Below are 23,478 nucleotides of genomic sequence, written 5' to 3'. Positions count from 1 at the left end.
GAAGCGAGTCTTGAGGAATGTGATCTCCGTATTGCGATGAAAAAAATCAGTAAAACTTGAGTGTGTTTTTATTTATGATATTGAAGTATCATATAGAGTTATGAAATGAGTATGAATTCCAGCGATTTATGTATGGACAAAAGAATTGTTCCTTAAGTTCGGAGTAGAGAGTTCTTGCAGACTGTGTGAATTTTAGCTTCGGTGGAAACGAAAAAGATTAATGACTTAGTGTTAATTGTGCTAATGTATATAGTTTGTTTTAAAAATGAAAAATATTTTGAGATAACGATCCTAGAACGTTTTAAGATTAGAGAAAATTTTATTTTCTTTGTGTTAATTTGGATTTTTTTGAGAATAAATTTGTTTTGCGAGTTACAAAATTAATTTCGTTTTCAGAGTTAGAGAACTAGTTTCATTTGAGTTGAGAATAATTTTCTTCTGTTACATTTTTATGTGAGGTTTTGGAGTATGTCGATTATGGCAAAACTAAAAAATTGCAAATTATGACACACTGTTATGGAAATTGCGTTAATAGTGCCAGAAGGGACTAAAATTGTTCATTGAAAACAATTAATTGAGAAGAGTGATATTTTTTTTTAAATGATACCGAATTAATGAAAAATATTATTGAACAAGTGTGTAAGAAAAAAAAAATCTGAAAATGATTTTGAAATTGAACGAGCGAAGATTCAGTTAAAGCGAATTAAAGCAGAGTTAGAAATAATACAATGAAGTACTAATGGCAAGAGTGAAAATGCTCTTACATATGAAAGTAAGGACGAAACTCAAGAATCATTTGATATTCTAACCAAAAGTATTAGAACATTAACAATGGGGTCATATTTATGTGACCTAAAAGTCATATGTCATCAATGAGTGTGAAGTTTTTCTGAGTTTCCATCGGGAAATGAGTTGAGAATAGGTCTGTAGTCCACAAATTTTTATGTTTATATTTTATGCGTTGATTTGTAGTTACAAAATGTATATTTTTCGCTGCAGATTATTAAATTGTTATAGATTTATAAATAAATTTAAGCAAAATTTTATTTTATTTTTATGAATGTACGTTTTATTTACTGAGATAAAAAGAGCTTCTACCGATGAAACTTAGTTTTAATAACATGCTTTTCATTTAATTCTCGTGCATGATACCTTCATGAAAGTCTTTTTCGCTATCCGAGAGAGTTACGTTAGAAAATAAACAAGCATTTCGCGTTATATCAGTATCAAATTAAAATTTCTTTTTAGAATGGATAAATTTTTAGTTTTAATTATTTGGAATTGTACAGAACTTTTTCAACCAGGATTTATTTAAGGTATAATATTTTGTCAATGATATCTTCTAATTTTGAATGTCGTAAAAAGAATTTAAATTAGAGGTGTTTTTTTTTTTAATGTTATGACTTAAGAATATTTTGAAAATAGAAAATTTTACTATCCCATTTCTGCAACTATCAATATCTATTTAATTCTGTACTGACAGCATCCTGGCCTAGGGGTAGAGCGTCTTCCCCGTGATCTGGGCGTCCCGGTTCTGGCATGGTTGTTTTCTACCCTGTGTTCTATCTGTGAGGTGTGTGAAAGAGTCCCCCTGTAAAAAGAGGTTGTTCAAGCGAGGTTGTGCGTGAGTGTCATCTTCATATGACCTAAAGTCAGACTTCTGCCCTCTGGTGCTCAGGGGTCCTTACTCTCAGAAGCTACTGCACCCCTCTCTCTCCGATCTCTTGGTTTGAATTGGTGTTCAATCCAAGAGGGATAAGTAAAAACAACAATTCTTTACTAAGTGGTTAAGATTTTAATAGAAAATCCCAATTTAATTAAAATCATAATCAAGCAATTAAGCTGAGTAAAACAATTTTATTTGTAATCATTACACTTTACTATGATCAAGAAAACTCTCTTTTCCAATTCATAATTGCACGATTTTATTTTTGGAAAAAAGTTTTAAATCAGCATGCAAAAAAATTTTAATGTTAGCTTTTTTTACCCTGGGTATTTTATACAATTTATCATTATACTGGTTTTTTTTCTTTTGTAATTTAGTAATTAATGCTAACTTTGATTGTGAATCTTCTTTAAATAGTTTTGTATTTCTTTCAAACAGGCAAGAACTATAAATCTTTTTTTTTAAATATATGATTTACGATATCTTATATATAAGCCCTTATTTCGAGCTTAAGTTACATGATATTATATTTAAAAAATAATCTCGCAAACTACGTGAATTATTGCGACAGAAGTGCTTATTATACGGCCTAAATATTTAATGGTGTTGAGGTTACGATATGAGTCTTATCTTGGCTGCTGTCAAATTAACTTTCCCTTTTTAACAAGAAACTAAGCAAAGAAATAGAATATTTCCAATGCAAAATAAAATTATACGTGATTTTCTAGATTACACTTGCATACATTTAGAGCAAATGGAAACTTAGTTTGGAGTCGCTTACAATTAGGAATTGCAATACCGGTATACCGGGATACCGAATACCGGTATTTTGAGCCATTTGTACAATTTTGTGATACCGGTATTCACAAGTTTAAATACCGTTTTTTCGGTATTTACTAGACATTTTTTTTTACTCCTAATGATGGAGCGATTTTTGAAACTGTGAAATCCAATCCAAAAAGCAATAATCTACTTAAATCTGCAAATTAATTTTTCAGATAGTGAATTTGACTTAATATACAGAACTGTAGCGACTCTACTTCCAATAAAACTCTCTGTTGAGGCATTTTGTAGGAGTGATTCCAATTTATTAACAGCTAAAGCAACAATAAATTTCATGTTGCAGTCACTGAAAGTACAGCACACATCACTATCTGAAGAATTATCTATTACATTGAGAAATCGCACAGAAGAAAGGCTTACCGAAATAGAAAATGCCTTACGGTATTTAAACAATTATAATAATTTTAAAAATAAAAATGAAAAAGTAGAAAAGAGTCTAACCAATTCAAATCTGAGCAAGTTTACAGTAAATTTTCTTAAATTTTTTTACCCACAAACCTATCCACATTTAGAAGAATTCGGTACAGTTATCGAAGATTACGATAACACTAATGTCGACAGTGAAAAGGAATTGTCTCTTGAACAAAAATTAGAATTAGCGATAAATAAAAAAAAAAAATTTCAACAAACCAAAATACAATACAGAAATCAGCTATACCCCAAACCATCCGATGAGAAATCGATATATTTGAAGATGAGGGATTTAGAGGTAAATTCTTGGAAAAAGTATACCACCACAGTACCACCAACTAGCGTACATGCCGAAAGAGTGTTTTTGACAGCTGGTAATTTTTGCACAAAATTACGTTCCAGACTTAATGACAGTACAATTGATGCATTATGTTTTTTAAGACACATTTCAAAAATTTGAAATAGTACCACAGACTGAATAGTGATATTTACACTTTTTGTGATTTAAATAAATAAGATGTTCCTTTACTTTTTTGTGATTCTTTATATACTGTTATAATTTATAAGTTACAAATTATTTTTTGTGATATTTACACTCTCTAATAAAACAAAAAAACACCTGTGTTTTCTTTCTTTTTCTAAAATTTCTACTACCGGTATTAAAACTGGCATCAAAATCTAAAAATACCGAATACCGGTATTGAACTTTTGGTCCGATATTGCAATCCCTACTTACAATGCTTTTAAGAAAATAGGCAACAATTTGCTAGTACTGTATCTGCTAACAATACATTAACTCTTGATATTATATATGAGAATCGAGCGTTATATGTAGACGTAGCATTTACTAGTTGATTACACATACAGTCATCAACAAAAAAAAAAAAAAAAAAAAAAAAGGAACATCTCTATTATTTTGATATTTATTATCACATCTTTACAAAATTGGTGTCGATGGAAATGGATTAAAGAAACAAGTCTTCTGAAATCGACAAAATGATTAATCGTCTCAATCAGCATAGTTAATTAAATATTATCTCGAAATTTTTCATTACAAAAATAGAGATTTTTTTTAGTAATTCGATTCAGCAGATATTTTTATGTATGTGTATCAAATTCGCTCCAAAATTCGAAATAGTTTTTGAGATATACTTAGTTTTGTTTGCTGAAAACTCCGCCCAAAAAGAGCCGACCCACCAGGGCCCTTATATTAAGTAAATCTCAGATTGTTAATAGCAAAATATGACTATTTGCTATACTTTTTTTTTGTTGCTTTTTTTGCTTTTTTTTATGCCAGAAATTTCAGGGAAGCAAACAACACGACTCATATTTATCTTTAATATGAGTATGAATTTTCAAAATATAATTTTTTTACATTTTGTTTAAATATTGAAGCATTTCCATTACTTTAAAAATCAATTCATCATTTAATCTTTTTTAGTCGATCCCGCCATAATAAATTAACATCGCAATTTTTATGACGAATAAAGAACGTTGTTTAATCCATTTTTTTCCCCTAAAAAAGTCGCTGATTGGTGAGATGCAAATACCATAAAGACATTTTAAGTCAATGAAATTACCGGTGTTAGGATGGACTTTTAGGATTATTTTTTGGCGGAAACAATTGTTCTCTGATAGAAGATTTATTAAGTTTATTACTATAAGAATGGCAGATTGATGGACATTCTTTCTGTTATGCATTGGCTGGTGTAATCAAGAAGAATTAAGCCAAACACATTATTGTGCTACAATATCATGAACTAGAGGTTCAAGAACAATATTTTTTCATAAACGGAATTGCAAAATGGGGGTTATTTAATAACTCTGAAAGAATCATTTTAAGGATATTTTAAAAATATTCTCCACCTATTTAAAGAAATTTATGTATGAATTCTCAATATTAAGCTATTAAGTATATAAATAATACGTGCTAATTAATTTCCTTATTTTAGTGTTGATTAATTTACTGAATGGTAAGAAATCATACATATTTCCTTGGATCTCTATTTCATTTACTTGTAAACAATAACTACTGACATAGAATAAAAATTAATTAAACATTCCAACAATCACCCTATCCAGCAATCAAACTTTATATCGTCTGAGTGAAAAAAAAAATCATTTTTTTAAAGAAAGCAAAATTTATGTTTAAGTAAAATCGTCTAATCTGAAAATCAATTTAATATTTAACTAACTGCGAAATTATAATGACAATTAAAACTCGTACTTAATAAAATGTAGATCTATAAATACAAACAAAATTTAATAGACAGTCCCTCAAAAAGTGGGCCCTGCAAATCGACCATGGGTATTTTACAATTTTTGTGAATATTTCGGAAACCATTTCAGACATGCGCACAATTTTTTGGATTCCGGCATTTCAGCATGTCAACTTTGATCCCATGCAAAAATTTTACTATGTTACAATTTACTGTTTTCCACATTCATCTTTAAAAATTCATAAAAGAATATTAAATTTGTATTATTTATACATTTATATCGTGATTTTTTGAAATAAGATAATTATTTTTAGGTTAGTGATTTTTTTTTTTTTTTTAGAAATATACAACAGTTTCCGAGATATTGTCGAACGTTCATAGAAGTCATTTAATACGGGTAGCGCCATTTTTCAAAACCCTATATCTCTCGAAATTATCATCAGATTCTAAAAATTTTATTGAGAAATTAATTTCATGATGACAAATCGATTCAGCGAAAAATCTCGATAGTCGTAATCAGAAAAATTTCGAAATAGTATTTAATCAACCATGTTAATTAACCCGGTTAATCAGTCTATCTATCTCGACAAATCTGTCCCTTTAAGTCATTTTCATCTAAACCAATTTTGTGAAGATGTAATAATAAATAACAAAGTTACAGCGATGTCCCATTTTTTTAGTTGACGACTGTACATAGAATGATATATTTAAATATGACGACAAATGAATCAGAAAAAAATAAAATATGCGCTGATGCGATTCAATAAATTTTTCTATTTCAAATAAAATGAAATGATAAATTTTAGATTTTAAACAGTAGTATGTATGTATATATATATATATATATATATATATTGTGTGTGTGTGTGTGTGTGTGTGTGTGTGTGATATTTTAACATCTAATTTAAACTTAATTAATTTCCTTTCAGTTTAATTTAACCCATATCAACTTCATTCTAAAATATTCTCTTATTTCCTGATCCCACTCCATTTTTTCTATTTAATTAATTCAAAAGAAGCTTTGTAAGAATGCTTTCGTCAGCGATTCCCATCCTCCGTGTGAAGGGATAAAATATAGCTGATCTATGATTTTTGAACAAGCAGAAGCGACGATCAAAACACAGAACGACACAAAGCGATATGAGGAAAATACCTTTCGAGTGCTGTTATACTGTGAGATTTTGATATGGATTTCCTACGCGTGTCGACTACAGGCAAGGGAATCATAGGGATCTTTTAGAAGAATTTGTTTAGATCAGCAATTTTTAATCCCTTCACTTGGAGCGTGGGAACATCTGACGAAAGCAATTTTACAGAGCTTCTGTTGCATTAATTAAATAAAAAGTGGAATTTGATCAGAGAATAAGAGAACATTTTAGAATGAAGTTAATATGGGCTAAATTAAGGTAAGAATTAGGAAATTAATTAAGTATAAATTATATTTTAAAATATCATTACATATATATATATGTAGCAACTATGTACATGAGTTTTGTGCTTCATAGTAGGGTGAAGAAAACCAAATAAGCAATGTGAATGCCCTTTTTTTTTTTTCAACCGATTGAAATCAAAATTTAACACAGAACAACAGTTTTATTATTAAGATCACGTATCAAATTTCATTAATCTAAGTTACTGTGTTTTTAAATGATCTCGTTTACATGTATGCAAAAGTACAGACGGATTAAATCAAAATTCGGTAAATATCTCACTTTAGATACTAAATTTGTATATCGATTTTATTCGTATAGCTATTTACTGTCTAGCATGCTCATTTACACTCGAACAACGAAACAGATAGACTTCATGTTGTTGGATTTCGTTCAAAATTTAACAAATCTGCAAACTTGTTGCAAAGACCATGCGACTAAATTTCAGTTTGATTAGTTCAAAACGTTTTTGAACTATTATGTTCACAGACTTATAAACAGACATAATTCTCAAACCGCAGTTTATGGACTTAGGAAAGTCTGAAATGTTAAGATTAGTCAAAATCTCGAGTAAAATTTTGTGACGAATACAATACTTTCTCTTTGAATATTTCGTTTTACTAGTAAGTAAAAATTGACTTAAGTTCTTAAATCACTAATTTTTTTTAATGAATTTATTATAATTTTTATTATAAACAGATGACTATCATAGGAAAAATTTTTATTCTTTCTGAACTTCGAACTGAAATAAACATTTCCAGCTTTCTATAACCCGAATAGCATATTCTATAATCTAAAATATTTTCTGATAAAGAAATTTTAATTTCAAATATCAAAAAGAATTAAACTGAATTTTAGAGGGGAGTACAAAAGTGCATAGTGAGTAATATTAGATTTATATTTTTGAAATAGTAATGAAATAAACGAAAAAAAAAAAAGATATTGAGAGACATCAAAATGTCGCTTTTCTTGTTTTTAATTAAGAAACCTTGGCTATAATGGTTTGATAATATCATATTTAATAAATAAATGAGACAATTGGCTCTTACTATTCCGCAAATAATCCTCGACTATTTTAGAAGAGAAAAAACGGCCTCTGTCAACTTGCATTACGTATTCGGCTCTTCATTAGATTTCAATTTGGAGAAAATTAATAAACAAAAAGCAATAAAAAAAAATTTACTTAAATAATTAATCACCTTTTATAACTTACTGAACTTAGAATGTTTCCATTAATTTAGAAAAGAAATGTAGTAATATTATTCTCATTAATTTAAGTGATGTGACGTTGTTGAAAATGGAAGTACTTGATTTGAGCGACGATAGCACTTCTGAGGGGAAAAAATAAAATAAAATCCCCTAATTTTCAATAATTATTATTACCCTTAATTACTGGCAACTGATTCAAGCAGAAAAGAAAATTCGACGATTCAGATGATGTAAATGATTACTATTCAAAATTAATCCTTTTCATCGGATAAACAAAAGACTGATAGATAGACATTTTATGCTTTTAGCTTAAAAAATATTAACTACCTTTGGTGGCCAGCTGCTCGCTCTTCATATAAAAAGTAGTAATTCAGCCATTTCAACTATCTTTGAGCAACTGCATTTTACCAAGACAAATGAAATAATATTTTTAAGCATTCTTGCACAATAAACATTGAGCGCACTGACAGATTAGCTGCACCTGCAAAGAGGCGAAATTAATTGGCGAATTAAACTGACATAGTCTGCCTGGTTATCATGTTATAGTTTTATTTTGCGTTAATTCTCAAAAAGGAGTGGTTAGGTGGCCAGGCGATCATTGATGACTTAATCTGAAGATCATGAGCTTCCTATGAAATAGAAATTGGCGAAATATAACTGATGGTTGAGCATGGGTGACTGGTCAGTTTTTTTCATTATTATTTTAACTATTGATTGTTGATTTAATAATGTCGTTTTTTTATCATATATATTATATACATATCTTAGAAATTCCCTGAATATCACGGCTTTCAAAATTAAAAAATCTTTTTGTACTCCATATTTCCGTCCGTGTTTATTCCCTCCAACATTTCATTTGGCCGTTTTTATACATTTATTATTTTTTAAGGAAAAGTAAAGGGAGAAAATTCTATAAACCAGACAGAAGGGCAAACTGTGGACAAAAAAAAAATCCGATTGCTTGGCCTTATGATATACGTTGAAATGGATTTTGAAGCCCCAGTAGATCTCGAGGCACGAGGCGACCGTCTGTGTGGAAAACCGCCACTGATGATGACATGGAATAGTCTTTATCTGACAGTTTTAACCGATTTTACAATTGATGTAATATTTCTTAACAGTGTGTCACTTAGCAAGATTTTGTATTGTTGAAGAATGTTGAGAACAAGTAGGGCAGCTAAATATTATTGATATCCATTTAAACTTGATTTAAAAATGCTTATTTTTTTTGTATTCTGTTTAGCTTCGCTAAATAAATGAAGCAAGAAATGAAGATGATATATGTATTAAACTGAAAATTATATTTCAGTACAAATTCAAAAATTAAATATTTCAAAACAATCACACATCTTAAGTCTCAATTACTAGTCTTATCTTTTATGGAAACACGATAGTTTAAATATTTACATATTAAAAAAAATTCCTATTGGCAAGCTGGAAAGCAAAGGCAGATTCTTTTACACCTAACTTATTATTTTTATATTCCTTAAATCCTTAGACAAAACCTCACGGGAATGACTTTCTCCCTTTCCAGCATAAAATTGTGGACCTTCGATAAGGTCACGAATACTTTGAATGGCGTTCGCTAACGTCATGAAAAGTAGTTACAAATTACAGATTTTTGGCATGAATCTACCATTTTTACTGAATCTATTTTCAGAATACGTGTTTTGGACGCCTTCTTGCAGAACAATTCATATCAAATTTCACACAAAGCTATAATTCATAGTCGCAGGACAATGCAACGAATTTCACTAGTTGAAATCACTGCGTTTTTTAAATTATTGCATTTATATGCATAAAAAGTATGGATCGACAGAAGATCAACAGCTTGGCAAATTTGGTTCGATATTTGACACCAATCTATTTGAGATGCTAAATTTGTGTGCCACATTTTATTTAGATAGTGCTTTTAGTTTTCTAATATTGTGTCCATTAATACTCAAACAGCCACACAGACTTCCTCTGAATAGATTTTGCTTAACATTTGATAGAAATCTACAAATTTGGTGGGAAGACCATACGAGATTTCATTTATCTATCTCAAAGCGTTTGAGTTATTTTTGGTATTATGGCTGTCTGTAACAAAGATATGTTTTCCGGACTCTTGGAGATCCAAAACGAAGAACTTCATCAAAATCTTGAGATTTTTTTTTTTTTTTTTTTTGACGAGTACAATACCTTCTCTATACTTCGTTTTCGTTGAAGTAAAATAAAATATTGAAGCAACCATAGGTAATATTAATATTGCTATCTTATAATTTAGTATTTATTGAAAAATATTAAAAATACGCAGATCTAGGCTTGTTATAAAGTTTATATTATAAGACTGAATTTTTTTTTTAACAAGTGTGTATTAATCGGCAAGAACAAAGTCTGCGTTTTAAATATATTTGAAGAAATTAGCCCTTTTCAAATATTGTTCTTTCGATTAAATGTAAAAAAACTTTTTATGGTAGAAAGTAAGAATTTATCGTTTGATTTTTCATTCAGAATGGAGGAAAAAAATCCTCTGCCTTACTTAATATTGGGATTAAGATCTTGTTGGTATGAATTTAATTATTTCAACTATTAATTGGAATTAAAAGGATATTTGTCAGTTTTTTTTATAATTTTCCGCACTATTGTATTTATTATTAACTGCATGCCAAGAACCAAGTTTAGGATTAAATGCATGTGATTGGCGAACATAATCAATAGACTGACAAGATATCTTTGCCGATATTTTTTGGCGATATTAATTGGCATTGGTCTATTAATAAAAGTACCCATATTTGGGTTAAAGCCATAAAGATTGCCTTTTATTATTACAATATTTTTAATCCAGTATACACTTAGCAATATGGCAGCATCAAGTCAAGGGACCATCAAATTCACAACAAGGTTAATAAAAAAAAAAAGAAACGAATAAACTGAAAAACACGAAGCTTCTGGAAATTTTTAAGCCGATTGTTTTTACATAGATTTTTCTATTTAATTAGCATAATTCAAGCGTTTAATCTTTACACCATGCGCATTTAAACAATTTAAAAGTATGGAAATGAAAGAAAAGTTATTTTTTTCCCAAACTGGTAATAAATTATTAATGTTAGAAACAGTCAAGGGAAAAAAAGATTTTTGTATTTAAATTTTTTTCGTCTTAATGAGGCTTTAATTTGCCTAATTGAATTTTTCTATCGTCAGTATTAAGAAAGTAACGAAATTAAGATTTCATATCCCACCATTTCCACCCCCTTTGATCTAGTTGGCCCATTTACCAACCCGAATTTTTTTATATTTCTAACGTATTCCAAGGCAGTTAAAATATGAACAAAATTACACTGGCTTTCCTGTTCACAACATGGGAAACGCGTTATACGCATGCATATAATTTTTGAATGAAGAGCGGTTTTGGATTTTAGGGACCATGATTGGTGAAGAACTGAAAATATTCCCCCAAGTCGTGTCATGAGAACCATTGCAATAAGTAGATTCCTGTAGCCAATAGCATTCCTGACTAGCCAATAGCATAAAATAGTCGAATCTCTCCAACAAAAATTTTTTTAAACTGGGAAAACGTTGTGCATTACCACTGAATTGCATATCTAAAGACGATCACACATTTATCGGGTACAAATAAGTAGTCCAACACAATAGACATGCCATTCGATATCTCTTCAAATACTGTAGATGAAGCGTCAAACTGTAGATCAGCAAGAAGAACATTTTATCAGCCGCAATTTAATTTTTTTTATAGCCTCCATAATATAATTTAAAAGCTTTTTATTCTCTGCAGAAAGCTTTCATACAAATGCTCGCCTTTTATTTAGTGAAATTGTTACAAAATACATTTGCAAGGGCATTATTTGGAAAAAAAAACCCGGCTGATCCACTTTAACACCTGGTATATCGGTTGTTCCATGTCTCAGGCAGCTTTCAAGAACTTTATGCCACCTATATTCAAAGATGCCATTTATTTTCTCGCGTTTCTGCTAATATGAACTAAATAGACTAATCAATTGTTCTCCTATGTATACATTGGAGGGAACTCGTCTCCATACCGAATATATATATATATTTTTTTTACCAAAATAGATTTGTATAAGACTTCATTGCAATGCAACTGTACAAGCCTTATCAGGTAAATTTAGTTTGCTTTAAACTTGGGTGAACAAGTTTGCTGACATACTATATTGAAAACCCTCACGAACCTGGAAAGTAACGTCTTTTTAAAAGTAACGAACGGAGGATTATTCGCGAAGTCTGTAGCTATCAATATCTCGTAATTAGATTGTGAATAAATGGACTCGAGATCAAGTTGGACTTTTTATTGCACCATTTGCTTACAGAGCTTTGACACATTACTGGCCACTTATGACAACAGGGAGTTTCACACAGCCAACATTTCGCTTCGTCTTCTTATCACGAACAAGAAAGAGAATTTGCATTCTTCCCTGAAAGAAGACAAAGGTAATTGATTTGCTAAGGGCATTAACAAAACCCACGAAATTTAAACTGAACAAGTTTATTTAATGACAATTCATATCATGAGACGTATGAAGTGCCCAGCTGAAGAGAGCACTAAACTATTAAGAATAAATACAAAGTCGTCTTGTGGACATTGCCGTCTTTCAGGTTTAAGTGCTCATTCGAGAACTGCTAACTTAAATGGCTCCCCCCCCCCCGAGTATTTGGGACCTGAATTCCCATGCCAATTTTGTCACATCTTCCAATTACAAAAAAAATTGGAAGATGCTTTGAACTTTTTGAAGACGAAGTTTTTGCATTCAAGAAGGCATTTGGTTTGGTATTAACAATTCAACTTTGCATTTCGTTTACCTTATAAACTAGCATGAAACGCTGTCTGCCTAGTGTTATTTACTCTCAAAAAGGAAAAAGCGTTTTGTGAACCAATTTTAGTCTTCGAAATTAAACGAGCATGATAAATATACTTCACTACTTTTACAGGCCTAGAAAAACGTCCCCATCTGAAGGCAATCAAAGACCAGTAAGGCGGCGAAATTAGAGTACAAGGAATGTTTCATCATACTGTACATTCCATACTGAAGTAATAAACAACTAGCTTAAAATTCTCTGGACGAATTTGATGGCATCTAAATTCCGCACAATAAGTGCAAGGGGCATCATCCACTTACGATAAAAATAACTTCATTGATTCTTTTATTTTATAAGGCATTTGCCAATTTCGATAACCGGATCATGTTTCATGAATACTAGAAATATATGAGATCGGGCTACTTTAAGGAAAGCAATACCTTGAAAAACTCGCGGAGCCTGAAATTCTGTGCAATCTTTCGTTTTTAAAGCGAGATTCGCTGGAAAAGTCAAAACATCAATTTCAACTTAAGATCTACTTTCAGATACAAGAAATATATACCTCGAAATTCATGCATGCTTTTATTACATCTTTACTGAATCGTCAGTTGTTTGCAGTAACTCATCCAAATGTCGCTTTAACAAAGAACTGTTTGAGTCATGGATGAAAATATCATCTATATAAAGCGATCATGCGATGTGCAACAACATACGAATGATAAATTTACGATATCCATTAATTTTATCTACGATTCCGTTTCGCGATGGAATTTTATTTTCCTCCAACAGGTTGATTTGTTTGATATTTAAAATCGGGTACCACATGAACAATGCAAACAATCTTTTTAAAGCCAAATCCATATTATTCAAGTTCTGTAAATTCAGATAAGAGATTGCATTTGCCTAGATTTATGCAAGAGGTTGCCTAACACGAATCTAAACAATTTGTACCCTCAACCTAAAAGATCCCATTTATTACTCAAGTCTTCATGTGTTCCAGATTTAAGAAACAAGGCTAAATAATGGCTTCGAAAGCTTTTGTTCAAATTCGGGCGTTTTCGAGAAGTGCCGAATAAAAATATCGGTAATTGTTTTCTACGGATACACGTCTGCTCAGCCATTTTTTAAATCGCGTTTTGATTAACTAGTTCTCTTGTTTGGTGCAAATTTTCCGGTCGATTTTAAACTAACTTCCCGAGTGAATAGAAAATTTAAATGAAGCTGAGAACTGGATGACAACGCAATATTTGTTTGTTCGATTCAAATTGTCGTCAAGAAATAAGATTAAAATCGATTTTACACACACAAGACTAATGAGCAGAAAATTTCAATAAAAACCTTATACGTTTAACGAAGAAACGTTTTTAAACGACTAAAAAGTACAACTTTTAATTGAATTTTAAAAGTAAACTTAAAATTCAAATTTTAAGGACGATCTGAAGGGTAAATCTGTATGAAGCTATGAATCTTCTACTTTAATTTTTAAAGTCCGTTTTAGAGACTTCAACTATTAATTTTTTTTATTTAAATATTTCTAATTTAGTCGATTGTGTGTAATTTACATTTCATAAAATGAATGCTAATAGCTCTGTTTTATAGAAGTTACTTCCTTTCATAATCCCCTAACATCTACAGGTGTGACGGGCTTCACTACCCCTAGGTACCCTAGTGTATGCTTTTCGTTCCACTTAGTTTTTGCTTTCTAATTTCTTTCCCCTGGAGTAGACGAGGGCGCCCTCCATTGGAAGCTGTCGCCGCTTCTTTGCCTTTAACCTTTCATGAATGGCAATCTTTTCCTTTTCAACATTTTAAACTTGTATGACAAGCTAATCTGAAAGGGATTTTAAATTATTTTATGTTGGGTCCCCGTACATGTGGAAATATCAGGAAATTAAGATGCTGATACGGCAGCTAAATTGGCTACTACTTTCTTGCAACAGATTCCTCCTTCTGATTACAAGAAATATACATGTCACATTTTGCATTACCAGTGGCAAACGGATTGGGACGCACAGATTCTTAATTAACTCTATACATTTAAACCTACAATCGATCTCTGGCCCACATTACCCAGCAGAAAACTGGACACCATATTAACCAAGTTGAGGATTGATCACACTCGATTAACCCGTCAACATTTGATATGAACCAACATCATTTTGCTCAATTTATAACAGTCCTATGTCCGTTTAAAACCTTGGGGAATGTCCACGATTTTCATCACAATGTCTTACTTTCTTCAGAAATCTCGCCCTGATTTAGGCGAATTGCTTTGCAAAACTCGCCATGTTAACCTTTAGTTTTTTTTTTTAACTAGGTTTTTATAATCGTATATAGACATTAACCACGCTTTTTAGTACCGTTTCATACCTTGCATCATTCACTTTACGGCTCATTTTTGCACATTTGGATTTTGTAGCCAATCCACGTTTCGATATTTTAAATACAGATGTTTTAATACCATGAGTGCGGCGCAGCTTTTGTGCCATAATACACAAACTCCTTTCATAAGGTGAAAATAAATTCATCTTAAAATCCAATTACTGGACTTTCTTAAACATTTTCGAGTTCGGACAGATATTTGCAAAAGTCACTCGAATTGCACTGAATTCTGCCTTGAAATTTAAATCTTGAACCTCAATTACCATATTATGAAATCGAAGTTCCAATTCTGCATTTTTCAAAAGTCTTTCAGAGTTAAAATTCAAACTCGACGTATAGAAAATTCAAAAGTTAAAACTTTAATTGGATACAATTTCCCCATAATTTTAGTACTTCCAATTTGATTTACTAATTAGATTAATTTAGAATTAAGATTTATTGATTGATGCTTATTAACCCTCGTTTTACGACTAAATATGGCAAACTTGCTGCTCGGGTAAAGTCAATTTTGCAAAATTGTAGCAGCCCTCAAGACCCGCTTTTTACATTTCGATACAAAGTACGATGGTACACATTTCATCATCGATCAAAGAATGCGTTAAATAGTTCTAAATGCTTTCAATTCAAGGAAAGAATACATAGTGGATAGAGGTCGAATCGTGATGCACGATTTGAGCGATATGATATGCCATATGGTTGCCGTAGACTCGCAATCGTATTGTTAATATGCGATAAATCACCATGGAATTCCTTCGACCTGAATACGCTTCAAGACGATTGTATGAGAATCACCCGAATTATAATCTAGTTACAATATGAAGTTCAGTTGTCTGAAATGTTGGATGACATTTGCATATGAAACTTGGGGGAAGTGGCTTGTGTTCATTTAAATGATCGATTCAAGAAATTATAGACAATTGCTATAATACATTCTTTGTGGAACCGAGATGCACGAATTTCCTACTTGCTTGAGAAATATCCATTAAACAAATTGACTAAAGTAAGCTGTCATTTTAAAACTACATAGAATAATTTCACACCTAAACGTTGGCATAAGTTACCCGATAGACTCCTAATTAACCCCTAAATATCTTCAAATTTTAATGAACACAAATGGTCTTTCAAGAAGAAAGGTTAAAAATTACTTTACAAGATGTTTGATTTCTCGATTCTTCAAATTATATTATAAAATTGAAGACGTTTGTTTCACGACTGGGTATAGTTGGCATTAAGTTGTTGTAGGAGATCCAATCTAGAAACTATTAAATCTTCAAATTCAGTTTATTGAATTAGCTTACCGGAATCCGACATAAATGCTGGAGAGCGTGTAAAGTGAACGGCTATTCAAAAAATATTCCGTTTAGATGGTCAAGTTAAATTCTATTACAAGTTAAATGCACTACCTTTTGCAACAGAATTTACATAAAAAAATTTGAGGTTGAGAGAGTAGATCTTAAACTATTCAAACATCTTTCAGTCAATTTAAAAGCAAGATATCACGGAAAGCTTTAAGTAGTCGCCAATCTCGCTTGTAAATTCAAATTCCACCAACAGAAAGTCTTACGAGTTATCAATGCTTAAAATGAAGATTCATTGAAAAGTTAAATAACGCCATGAGAATTCATTAGCTACACTAATTTAGCAACTAGTTTAACCCTTTTAGTGCCGAAGGAAAGCGTTATACCATTTGAGTAATGCGGACGAATTGGCCAGGATTTGCGAAAGCTCATAAAAAGCTTAAGGATATTGACAAGATTAAAAATCATTACGAAATAAAGGGAGAAAAAAAATTCTGAATGTGTATATTCGTTAAAGAGTTAGTAACCATCGCATAATGATGGCTACGCAACACAACGCTATATTGGACACATTTTGCAAGTGTTGCAAATGAATATTGTTCGAGACAAAAGGGTTAAGAGCTACGGGAAGAAGTCGTATCAGTTTGGGGATAAAGATTTATTGCTCATTCCGGATTTGAAGTCAAAGAAAATACACAACTAATGAAATTAATCCTAAAGTCAGTAACCGTCTTCTACAAACAAAAGGAGTTTGTTACAATCGAAAGTCTGTACACTACCTAAAAATATGCGGTGCGAAAGCTTGGCGAGTAAATTTTAACTTATGCAAATAAATCAAGATTTAGAAAGTAGCCGCTTCCCTTCTACCCCTCCCTCTAACATTCTAAATGACCGAGAAGATTCAGCTCTAAGTTTGCTTTAGAAACTTAGAAACGTTCTTTGCAATTCGATTTAATTTTAAGATATAAACTTAAAAAATTCAATTTTAAGTACTAATTAATCGAAGTGTGCAGGCAGCTTTTTTACAAAAGCTTAGGGGGAAGGAAAAAAAAAAACTGTCAAATATGCAGGGAAAATAAAAGTTATTATTTGAGGCTCGCAGCCTCGCTTAAATTTTGACAGTAGTGAAAGATTTTACAGCAACTCTCATCTAAAAAAAAAAAAAAAAAAAAAAAAAAAGTGTGTTACCGATGTGTACTTACCGATGGATAATATTTTAGCACATCGAAGTGGAATGTAAATATGTACATTCTGTCTTCCTTCACAGGACACCCGGGCGTTATGTTTTCTAAGCACGGATTGCTTCCAGAATTGGGAAGAGGAATCGTATGGCCATTTAGAGTGGCAGTTGCTACCGTTTCCAACTGAGATGCACTGAAAGCTAGAGGAAAAACAAATTTAACTACAGATGCAAAATATTTGAGTTATGGAAAGGATAATGGTTTTGTGAAGATTAATTCTACAGTTGCTTCTATTCATTTATGATTTAGACTCAAACCCAGAATCATCTTCACAATTATAATATGGAAGTCGTTTTCCAAAAAGTTTAGGCTACTTATTGCGCGATTGGTACCAATATTATTAAATAAACTAAGTTCCTCCTCACGATGGAAGAATAAACTCTTTAAAGTCCCACTTTTTGTGATGCATAAATATGCATATTGCGATATTTTGTTGAACGCATGTAGCACGGTGGGACCATTCGAGTCGCACCCTATAACAATATAAAAATAATTCAGTTATGATATATTTTTATTAATAAACATCTTCGTTCATTTTTTAAAAACTAAAATTTGTGCAACATGAATGTTTATTTTGTAAAAGTTCCGTGCGTCATTGTGAAAATTCAAAGATCCTCATGTTATTATTAGCATTGCGTAACAGGATACATACCAGTATGTGCTGGAATGCTTTCAGTCATACTTAGATTTTGAACATTCGTTATACAATTACTTTTATTTTGTAGATTACCTTCCGTTTAAAACTACTAAAAGGGAAGATTCCATAATTTTAAGTCACAAGCCAGCCTTCATATTTTGAAGGAGCGAGATCTGCATACTGCACTTCAAACTTACACGTCGGATTACGTCGAAATCCAATCTGAAATTCCATAGCACTCTTGGACAAAATACACTAACCCCTTTGTTATTTTAAACTGCAACATTTTTATCCAATTTGATTTTCTCCCGATAGTTTCTTTGAATGAAAAATTTTACCTTAAAATCGATTTCAATTAATACATTAAAGTGCAATCTTGCAGATTTTGATGCAATGTATTATATATTTTGTTAGAAGAGTAATGTGAATTTATCGGTGATAGAGATTAATCAGGAGAAATTCTCACTTCCAAATGAACCGATAATTGCTTTTATCATGCAAGAATGACTTTATATTCGCTTTTGTCCCGTTTTTAAGCTAAACAGACTTATGCAAAATATAGATCTAATATAACTGAATTTAATAGATTTTTAGTTGAAAGGTAAAGGTTACGCAAGATAATGGCAAGAAATTTCCCATTAAGCTACATTGCGAAGAAAGATCTTGTCCTAGATTACCTAAAAATTCATACAGAAAGAGCAAATTCAGAATTTTAATAGCAAATTTTGAAGACATACTTTAATCCCTTGATCTACGATTTTGCTTCCAAATTAATTGACATATCCCATTTGGGACATTTTATTACTCTAATATTTCAAATATAAGGGCATATGAAATATCTTAGCGTTTTAAAGTGATTTTTATTACGCTTTAAAATGACTTCATACTTCCACTTAATTGCGGAATTAAAAATTCAGCAATTTTATGCGCGAGACAAACTTTTAATTGTATACGGAAGAGTCGAGTGAATTCGGTCATGCTAATAATTTGTTACTGAACTTGTAAAAATATTTATGAAGCAAAGAAAATCTCTGGAGATTTAAACGCACTGAAAGCAATGTTGATTAACTTAATTTCCAGAGAAAGAAATATGATGAAAGATGCAGTAAGGACATTTCAGACGTTACACGGGTATATGCGAAATTGCAAGCGACGAGAAAAATTATTCAAGTAGTTACGAGAAACTGAAGTTTTAACTTTAAAATATGATAATCGCCGATAACGCATCTCATGCAACACGAGTCCAGTTTTAGTGGATATTACCAGCTATATTGCAAATCTACCAAGAAAGTACATTTTAAAATAATAAGTTGAAGTTGAATTATATTCATAATAATCGTACAGAATGATTAAAAATCTACAGGAATAACTTTTGAAAAATAACGAAAAAATTCATATCGGATTTTATAACCACTTAAACCCTACCCATAATTTCTTCTTAACCACATTTTACAAAATGAATACGATACCTACGACAGATATCTTCCATTTCGAAACTATATACAGCGAAAAAAAAATACTACGATTTTTTTTTTTATCTAGGTTGAAGTTTTGAAATTTCAAATTAAGAATAATTTAAATGCTTTGCAGACTTCAATATACATTGCTTTAACCAAAAGAGAATGAGACGGATATAATCATCTCAAACCAGTTATCCTGTTACGAGATGCACTACTTGTTAAATAGTAGTGTTAAAGAATTAAAAATGTTTATTACCTTAAACGAATCGGTAATCCTGCACGATTTTATATTTGCATGGATAAATGAAATGAAGATCCAAAATTCTCAGAAAACAACAACAACAACAACATTCAACTAAAAAGAACACAACTTCAGCAGAAAACGCACCATTTAAACTCTTAAAGGAAATAAAATTCAAAAATCATGCTACATCAATTTATATGAATTATTCACTATTACTTACGTGCAAGAACTGCAGCCTCTACTCTTACTGTAAATTCATGTGGAAGAATACATGTCTTCCATCCTTCAATCTCCCTAGAGTTGCAAGGAGTGATCACAACGCTTAGAACCGTAGATTTTCCTAGAATATAAAAGAGAAAATCAGCCAACCAAAACAAAAATCAGAATTTTATAATTAGATAAAAGAATTTGCTAACCTTTACAAGGAACAAATGGTACTTGTTCAGATACAACATAATTAATCAACAGAACGAAAACAAGTGTTCTTAAGCACATAATATATCTTTATTCACAATAAAATGAGAATCATATAAGACTTCTAAAATTGCTTTTTATACATGATCTAATTTTTTTTTAACGTAAAAGCCTCATTTCACTTCATAACCATTTAAAAAATGGTAGAAATCAAGGCAATCATTTTCGAAAAAATAATACCATACGTAGTGCTATTAAATGTTAAAAAATAATGCTACTAAAGAATGATCCCTAGACATAATAGCATTTCTTTTCGAATCCTGTGATAGAAATTCACTGTTTAGCTGCAATTCAAATTTATGTCCTATATTTTAAATGGTGTGATAATCGACATACCATTTAAAGTTAGATCTAAAGGCTTCATTTTAATTTAATGTCTAAAGACACCTTTATAAATTCAATAGATATTGTTTGGTCATAAATCCTTTATAATCTTTGTATAACTAAACCTCAATGCCAAAAAAACAATATTGGCCAGATCTCTGGAATGATTCTAATCCGTCTAATTAAAATAATTTTTCAATGTTTTCAGTTGGTATGTAACTTTTACAAAGACAGGAATTCTTAGACAAAATAAATATACATTCCTCAAGTTCTATACACTAAAAGAGTTCTGTCACAACTCTATCCTGAAAAAGGTTTTAATGCCCTTATGTGAAAAAAAAAAAGAATGCAATTTAACAAAATTTATGAATTAAATGAATTGCATTTAATTTCAAGAAATCTTTCACATTTAATAGTTCTTAACGTGAGTGAATCCGGGAAAGAAGGAAAAAATTATAAAATAATACGCTTGCACAAAATTTTTTAAATAAGTAGCATAAAATATTTTATTTACACAGCTTCTTGCAATATATAATGAATGCCTGAATATATGTTGTCAAAGCTGGACAAAAAAAATGTAAAAATTATTTAAGATTTTGTCAATGTTTAAATCTGAATAGACAGATATAAAACACAATTTATCTTCTATGCATCTATCTGTCTTGGATAATTGAAACTCATCATTTGAGTAGCTGCCAATTCTTGTTCCAGTTTTTTAATCAGTTCAGTACATCCTTATCTGATATTCTCCGGTGTGTGTACTTCTTTCGTGCACGGTTGTAAAGACCACACTGACCTAGTTGGAAAGTCTTGGTTCTGGGATCGGAGAATCGTGGATTCGAGACCAGATATTAACGAAAATGCGCGGTGACACAATCCAAAAAAAAAGAAAAAAAAATCCCAATATTGCTCGTTATTCCGAAATTAATTATTATAGAATAAAATTGTAAAATTCTATCTTTGTAAAAGTTTGTGTGCCATAAGTGCATAAAAAACTTTTTCAAGTAGGGAATCATATTCATATTTAGATTTACACAAACTTCTTTCGGTGAGAGGAATAGCATCTCAATCTCTACAAAGGGATTCTCTCGCAAGAATTAAAAAAAAAATGACTAAAAGGGAAACAATACAAATCTTTCAACGCTGCTTTAGATTAAGATTTTTTTTTTTTTTTTTTTTTTTGCAAATAAATGTAAAGATGTGGAGAAAAAAAATGGTATTTCTTACATATTCTACTTCAGTTACATTTTAAACAAAATTGCGTTTTAATCATTAAAAGGACAAATGGAGGCAACGTATAGTGCAGAAATGTTTTGTGAAATTTTTAATAAATAAATATGCGCAGAAGCAAAATTCTTTACGAAGTACGAAATTATATAACGGTAATAAATAGTGTTAAAAGCATGGATGAATAAGCTTTTATTGAATAAAGTAAAATAGCAATTTCTTAACTCAAGGTCACTAGACTTTGACAAAATATCTTTGTTAGAAACGAAATCAAAGCATAAAAGTATTTCAATAAATTAATTGTTATTGTTGTTTAATACTCCTTCTATTCAAATGCGATTAAATATAAAAATTCTTAAAAATAATGTACCGTTTATTGGAAATTTGAGCATGTAAATCAACAGCACTACGCTATTAGCACGCGCAAAATTCAGAAAATAAGCATACGTTTCATTTTTTAGTTTTTCCAGATATTTTATAGTTTAAGCTTGTTTTATTTAATATTAATTTTAAATTCAAATACTATTATTTATTTATTTATTTGTAATTAAATATTTTTGCGATAAATAAATGCAAATAAAAGCATTAATTTCGAATTCCTATTTATTCATGCTTTTATCGCTCCTAACAATGCAATTAAAAAAACTTTTCTCTTCCTTAGAGCAAAATTACTGTATTAATGACTGAAATAAAAACCTGAATAAATTTCTGGTAAAAACTGAATAAATTGGCCGAATAATAGAGTGGTCCATTTGCTACGTTTATATATGTTAAAACAGTCCCTAAATATATTTTCTTGTATATTGCCGATTATTTAAAAACAATTTGTCTAGAATTTTGTATCTGTAATTTTTTTCATAATGGAGAGTTATTTAAAATACGAAAATGAGGGGGGGGGGTCGTAATTGGGTAATTTGTAGATGATGTAAATATAAATATTTAAATGACATCTTAAGCGAATGTAGTTTATATATTTTTAAAGAGAACTTACTTTCAAATTGTATGATATATTTTCTTTGAATTTAACTTTTAAAGATTAGAAGCACTAAGAGGAATTCGGATACTTTTTTGACTTACTGCAATCGTTAAATTTGCCATCAGGGTTAAGAAAGAAAAAACAATAACTCTCTTAAAGAAAATCTCAAAATAGGATCGTAATGCTGAAATTTTGTAATCGAAGTAGCAGAAATTTGAACAGATTTGGACCTGCATTTAACAGGACCAACCTCCCTCCTCAACATGAAACAATGATATTGCTGTGACTTTGGTAGAGCAGGGATGAAAAAATGCGAGCAAGCAGGCCCTCTCCAAGCTTCAACATCTCGAGTGGGCAACAAAATGGGAATGGTGCTCTTAGCATCTTCTTGATTCTTATTGATTTTACTTCAGAGGAAGTAAATTATTGTGGTTAAAATTGTTAGTTGTAAACATTGTCTGTCAAATAATTCATCACATTATGACTTTGAAAACTTTAATCTATACATTCTTTAATCTTAGAAGTAAGTGGTTATTGCTTATTTGAATGTGAGGGTTATGCTTTTGTTATTTCGAAATTGTCAAAATTTTAGGCTTCATTGAACAATCAAGGAATTGGCAAA

At 30.6% G+C, this 23,478-nt stretch overlaps 1 protein-coding gene across 1 annotated transcript; it reads right to left on the bottom strand.

Moving 5' to 3' along the window:
* Positions 1-12,081: 12,081 nt before the first annotated feature.
* Positions 12,082-20,408, bottom strand: LOC129960952 (mite group 2 allergen-like Ixo r 2). Its single transcript, XM_056074715.1, has 4 exons — positions 20,272-20,408; positions 20,076-20,195; positions 17,476-17,654; positions 12,082-12,211 (listed from the first exon to the last, which is right to left on the bottom strand). Exons 1-4 carry the CDS (start codon positions 20,348-20,350, stop codon positions 12,119-12,121), a joined length of 471 nt encoding a protein of 156 aa, XP_055930690.1. The 5' UTR covers positions 20,351-20,408; the 3' UTR covers positions 12,082-12,118.
* Positions 20,409-23,478: the final 3,070 nt, after the last annotated feature.

This window comes from Argiope bruennichi, chromosome X2, assembly GCF_947563725.1.
Source record: "Argiope bruennichi chromosome X2, qqArgBrue1.1, whole genome shotgun sequence".
NCBI classification, from domain to species: Eukaryota; Metazoa; Arthropoda; class Arachnida; order Araneae; family Araneidae; genus Argiope; species Argiope bruennichi.
This window is presented reverse-complemented; position numbering and strand designations above follow the sequence as displayed.